The sequence below is a fragment of the Colletes latitarsis genome, chromosome 12 (assembly GCF_051014445.1).
Source record: "Colletes latitarsis isolate SP2378_abdomen chromosome 12, iyColLati1, whole genome shotgun sequence".
Taxonomy (NCBI): domain Eukaryota; kingdom Metazoa; phylum Arthropoda; class Insecta; order Hymenoptera; family Colletidae; genus Colletes; species Colletes latitarsis.
Window position 1 is genome coordinate 11859248 of NC_135145.1, and position 6246 is coordinate 11865493.

Here is a 6246-nt window from a genome sequence, read left to right on the forward strand (position 1 = left end):
AGCTCGCGCTTGACTCCCCCAAGGATGATTAGGATGGCTTCCTCGTGGTTGAGTCCGTTTCACTAGGACGCTATGCGCCCTTGCCAGGTTGTCCTTGTCTTGGCTGCTGGCTCCTCGAAGTGGCGTACGACAATAGCACTGGTTGCTGCTGTCGTTCAAAGTTGCGTAAGGTACGCAGGATCGTGGACGTCGTCTTAGATGTTGACTAATTACCGACTGCTGGTTGGATGATATTAATGGATTCAGCACTCGAAGCACAGGATCCGGCTCGAAGGACCAAAAACGTTGAACGTCGTAGCGGATCGTTCGTTCAGTGTAGTAAGGCTACTCTGTTCGATTACACCTTGTAATCGAATCACATTGAAACTAGTGTAAACAGCTAGTCGGTTGGAACGGAACTGACGTCGTACTCGTGAGATACTGTAAAGCTCTGCCCGCGGCGATCGGGGCCCTGGCTATATACCCCTGATCCCGATCGTCTTTTGGTCTTTCCTTCGCGCCGAGTGCAAAAGTTCTCAGCGCGTGCCGTGGAACATTTTCGGTCCTTCCACGGCACGCGGAATCGATCGATTTTGCACCCGGCCCGAATCGGTTGCACACAGCACCGTTTCTAACAGGCCTCGAAATGCTGCAATACGTTGCGACGCAACACAAGGGGTGTCAGAGGTTAGCATATTTCTGCAAGAAATACTCTGATTCAAACATTGTTAACTACGTTCCACAATTGATAGAAGCTGGTATTTTTCAAAGCATACAGGAAGCGATGCAGCCACTTTTTGCCCAAGCCGAAAGTTTGCTGTACTTTCTAAATAATAATGCTGTTGAGAGTTTTAATAATATCATCGCCAAATTTATCGGAGGCAAAAGGATAAATTTTGGGCGAAGAGACTCCTATGAAGGTAGAGTCTCCGCTGCTGTCGTACAATTTAATACTACAGAGGCATTCAGCAAAATAAGCACGGTAATGAATAAACAGCCGACAACCATCGTAAAAAGGATGGAAGAACGTCGTAAGCATGCTGCAGAAATGGCAATAAAATATAAACAAGAAGCGAAAACATCCTCCTTCCGAAATGGAAAACAATCGTGCGACCAAAATTACGGCCCCAATGCAGAGAAACCAGATATGGACAAAGCACTTTTCGGAGTGTCAAAGGCACTTGGCTATACTGCATGAGTGGCAAACGATGCGATGCCAGATTGAAGCAGAAACTCGTGATCAAGCAAACAGCGAGAAATGGATAGCTTATAGGAAGAAATTATTAACCGCATCCAATTTCAGCAAAGTATGCCGATTACGAAAGGAAACACCACGGGCAAATACTTTGAAAAGTATAATGTACCCGCAACTTCAACACTTGCATTCAGTGCAATACGGAAGAAAGAATGAGGCAAAGGCGTTGAGACAATTGGAGGAAGAATTAGGAAAACATATTGTCCCGTGCGGCCTGCTTATCGATACCGCTCTGTCTTATTTAGGTGCAACTCCTGACGGTGTTGTGGACGACGATACCATCGTCGAAGTGAAATGTCCCGAATCGACGAAAGATTTATCGCCTGCCGAAGCAATACAGCAAATTCCTGCAATACGGCGTATTTTCCGGGGTGGTGAAATGAATAAAAATCATCATTATTATTATCAAGTGCAAGGACAATTGCACATAACGAATAGACGAACAGCTTTATTCTGTTTGTGGACGCCAAAAGGAATGACAATTACAACAGTATCGAGAAACGATGCATTCTGGGCAACAGAAATGGAGGAAAAACTGTGGAAGTTTTATGAAGACTGCATGTTGCGAGAAATAATAGACAGTAGATTTAATCAACACCAGCCAATTAGAGAACCTCCGTACATAAAAACAGGAGGAGCATGTACCACTAAACAATAAAGTACGTGTTATAACGATGGATGACAACATCGAAGCAGCACCGGCGAGTGCATTCAGCAGATACGAAAAGCTGTTAAATAATCAATTGCAACTAAAATATAATATTGCACCGGCAAGTGCATTCAGCGGATATGAAACGCTGTTACATAATCAATTGCAACTAAAATATAATATTGCACCGGCGAGTGCATTCAGCAGATACGAAAAGCTGTTAAATAATCAATTGCAACTAAAATATAATATTGCACCGGCAAGTGCATTCAGCGGATATAAAAAGCTGTTACATAATCAATTGCAACTAAAATATAATATTGCACCGGCGAGTGCATTCAGCGGATATGAAAAGCTGTTACATAAGCAATTGCAACTACAATGTACCATTGCACCGGTGAATGAATTCAATGGATAGGTGAAGCTGTTGAGAAAGGAATGTAAGTATGACGTATGTGAAAGACACAAAGTAAAGAGGACCGTCTATGATGGGGGTGGTGGTGGGTCTCTTTACATTCTTCTAATAATATATACTTTCACCTATTTTTTCAGCTACAAAATTGTAAGTATAGCACTGAAATTTTTCTTATGCACATAATTGGATCAATTGAAAATCATTATGAATTTCTCTTTCAGCTATGAATTTCTGACATTTATTTCTGGTAAGCAGTATTACAGGCAAAAATCACCATGTATGAATCAAGGAAAGAAACCAAGGCTTCGCAATGCATGTATACAAATAAGTAAGTAACAAGTAAGTAATACACACATTTAAATTTATATTGTATACCAAATTATTACAATTTGTTCTAACTTTCTACCACAGGTTCTGTTAATAGTAATTGCAACTGAAAGGGGCCAGTACTGTTACAAGGAAATATGTATGAGAAACAGTCAACATTAATAATACATTCTTCAGAAGATGTAAGTATTGCTTTTTACATTCAAGTGGTATAAACCACAAAAGTAATTTTTATTATATTTCTCTCTTTTTACAGATGAAAGCAAGACGTACAGCACGTTATTTTAACAGATGTGGTCCAGACGAGGGACCATAACATAACCTTGACATAATCTTACATATTATAATGTGCGTTCGATAACTACTTTGTGTATCAGACGTTTATTTATGTTAGGATAAGTGTATAACATTCCTGTTCTGATTGTGTTTTCCTAATAAAAAACTGTCTAATGTAACAAATTTTATTTTGCAGCAACATCCTCTCATCTATCCTTTATTTCCACTTATAATTTATTACTGTAATGTAATATTTTGCAGAATAATATAATATAATTGAAAATGTACAATCAGTTTTTTACATTCCCACTACTAGCATTGTTTCATATACAGTAACTTTTCATATACATTGCTTTACACATTCGGAATGGTATATGGCAATAGCAAGCAGCTCCCTCTGGTTTCTTCAGGCAGCAGCGTATCTGATGGTATTACCATTTCTGTGCAGAAAATCGCTGCTATAATACCGACCTGCCCAATCGGCGAGGTCACGTGCCGTGTCTACCCCTTTAAGTGTATTCGTTGTCATTCGTTAATTCGTAAATTGGCAGGTCAGATTAAGAAAATCAAGACGGAAGCTGAAACAGTAATGTCTTCAGCCATTCTTAAAAGAGCAGTGAATATAGGTGATGTATTGTGTAATAAGTGTCGCGTTTATACATATAAAATAGTAAAAACTACGAATTTCAGTAATTCTCAAGAATTTCTTCTGCAACCGAAACTTTTTCTTCGGTCAGACCCCCTTCCGTACTCCAATCGTTTTCTTCATTTGAATCTCATTATTCTGTAGTTTCAAGCAAGTGGAATATTTTCTTCCACTGAAACTATTTCTTCAGAAGTACCTTCTTCCTCTAGCACCAAAACGTATCATTAATGTACCAGCCGAAACTAGGAAGATTAATGTCAAAATATTTCTAATTTAAAAATACATTCTAAGACTAACATAATCGATACCAAAGAATCACGTATTTATTTTGAATATCTTTCAGTCAACAACACTTCACATATTAAAGATAAAGTAGATGATTTTACGCTCTCCGAAGAACAATTAGAAGTATTTACGGGTTTAACGTGAGAAAATCTATTGCAACTTCGCGAAATGCTGACCTCCTTAAGAAATTCTGAGCAGCAAACTATTACACAAGCCATCGTTGTTTTTTACTGAAATTACGTACCGGGAATTCAAATAAAATGATAGCTGCAATTCTTGGAATAGAACGCGAACAATAAATATCGGATTTTTGTACACCTGTTTTAAATTCATTCGAAAAAGATACACTACCATTTCATTTCGGATTCGCGGCCATTTCTCGAAATAATTTGATTTAAAATGAAACATCATTCATTGCTAAACAATTATATAATTTAACAGACCAATTGGCACTGATTTTTGACGGAACATATATTCGACATGAAAAAAATTCGAATAATGAGTAACAGGGAAAATCATATTCCGGCCAAAAAAAGGTACCATTGTGAAAACCTTTTACAATTTGCACAATAAATGGTTATATAGCCGATATACTTGGTCCCTTTTACGCGAACCAAAATGACGCGGAGATTCTAAACATTGTTTTGAAGAATCCAACTGGTTTATCAAGTCTTTTAAGATCAGGGGATATTTGTATTGTTGATAGAGGTTTTCGTGATGTAAAATTAGATTTAGAAAAATGCGGTTATACAGTTTTGATGCCGGCTTTGAAGGGAAAGCGTAACCAGCTCACTACACAGAATCAAATCAAGCGCGTCGTGTTACAAAAGTTCGCTGGGCAGTCCAAGCGAATTCTAGGACAAAAATATAAATTGTTACATCACCAGTTGAACAATAAGTTACTCCTCAAAGTCGGTATATTTTACAAAATAGCAGGTTATCTCCACAATACGTTTGGAAAACGTTTGAATTCAGATGTAGGGCTTTCTAATGAAATAGCAGCGAAAATAATATTAGAAGATAGTATCGCAAATACGTTAGCAGTGCAAGTAGAGAATAATCATTGGAATAGGCGAAAATCTCTTTTCGAACTACTTTCAGCTTTCGAGATTCTTGATTTTCTGGAATTAACAGAACAAAACTTAAAAATTCTATTTACGGGAACATACCAATTATCACAAGCCATATCTTACTTAGCAGAAGTTATGAATGAGGATAATAATGTAACTGTTCGTTGCCTTAAGCAGACAAAAAATATTATTAAATGTGAAGTGAAATCGCGTCACATCAATAGTAAAACATATAGATGCTACATTAATTACGTAGCAAATTCAATCGGTTACTCCGGGATTAAACGCTATTGTTGCGAATGTGCGAATGGTAACCGTACTGTCGGTTGCTTGTCGCACGTCGCAGCAATAATTTATTATTTATCACATGCTGGGTACCTTTCACGAATTGTACGTCCTGCAGCAATTCTGAGTAACATATTTAATATCGAACAGGTAAATCCCGTAATTAGCGTCGCCAGCGACGAAGATTGAGCTATACTTTTTCTTGTTTCCAACACTTATATCCACCATTTACTCTCATCCGATCCATGTAATCACTTCTAACCTATCCTTCGCCTCTCCTGATGGAAGAAGCCCTCCACCTTCCCGTGGTTTCCATCGAGCAATGAAAATTCATTCAAAAATAAGCATGAAACAATCAAACTGGTACGTAAAAATGCGTTTATTAGAAAAAAGTATCATTCGCAGAGAGTGGGTTAATAGATTTGGCGTGGAATGGCCCTTACATGTCTACGTTAGATATTGAAGCCGTAGCAAACATTTATATTTATGAAAGAAAGAAGAAAAGAAGGAAAGATCTGCGATCCATTCACAATAATCAAAGGTAAGAGATTTGAAAGCTAACATTTCACATTAATTTCAATGTAAGAGATGTTAAATAACCATCGCGGTTGACAACAAAAACAAAGACGCAAAACACGCTCCAAAATTATATTTATACATATTTTAGGTTAAAATATTTGTAAAATGCTTTTAGAACATTTATAAATAAATATAAAGCATTATTATGTAGTTAGAATTTGAAGAAAAAAAAATACTAAGTCCAGAAAAGAGACTCGCACCTACGGTAAAAAAACTTCCAGCGGTTCCGCAGTCGGACACTCTAACGTTACGTCACCGACGCTGTTGAAAACATCGTTGATTTTTTAGGATATATTACGCTCAACGGTTGGCTTTATTTTATTTGTTTCAATTGTTATGTAATTCTGCTTAGTGTAAAAATATTAAATAGTACACAAAAACTCATATATTGAAGAATGCATAAAAATTCAACGTGTAAGTTACTCTAATACGCAGAAAATGAGGAAAAAATCGGTTATTATTTTTTTTCATTACAGCGCA

General features: G+C 37.3%; 1 protein-coding gene across 1 annotated transcript; it reads left to right on the forward strand.

Annotated features, from left to right (window-relative positions):
- Positions 1 to 625: 625 nt before the first annotated feature.
- LOC143348738 (uncharacterized) lies at positions 626 to 2110 on the forward strand. The gene is made up of 2 exons (XM_076779335.1): positions 626 to 1156; positions 1200 to 2110. Exons 1-2 carry the CDS (start codon positions 626 to 628, stop codon positions 1890 to 1892), a joined length of 1224 nt encoding a protein of 407 aa, XP_076635450.1. The 3' UTR covers positions 1893 to 2110.
- The last annotated feature ends 4136 nt before the right edge of the window (positions 2111 to 6246 follow it).

Bases quoted from the DNA above. Each gene is read 5' to 3' on its own strand.
- LOC143348738 (XM_076779335.1), top strand. From the start codon at position 626: ATGCTGCAATACGTTGCGACGCAACACAAGGGGTGTCAGAGGTTAGCA. The intron at 1,157-1,199 runs GCACTTGGCTAT...ATGCGATGCCAG, and splicing joins CACTTTTCGGAGTGTCAAAG to ATTGAAGCAGAAACTCGTGA.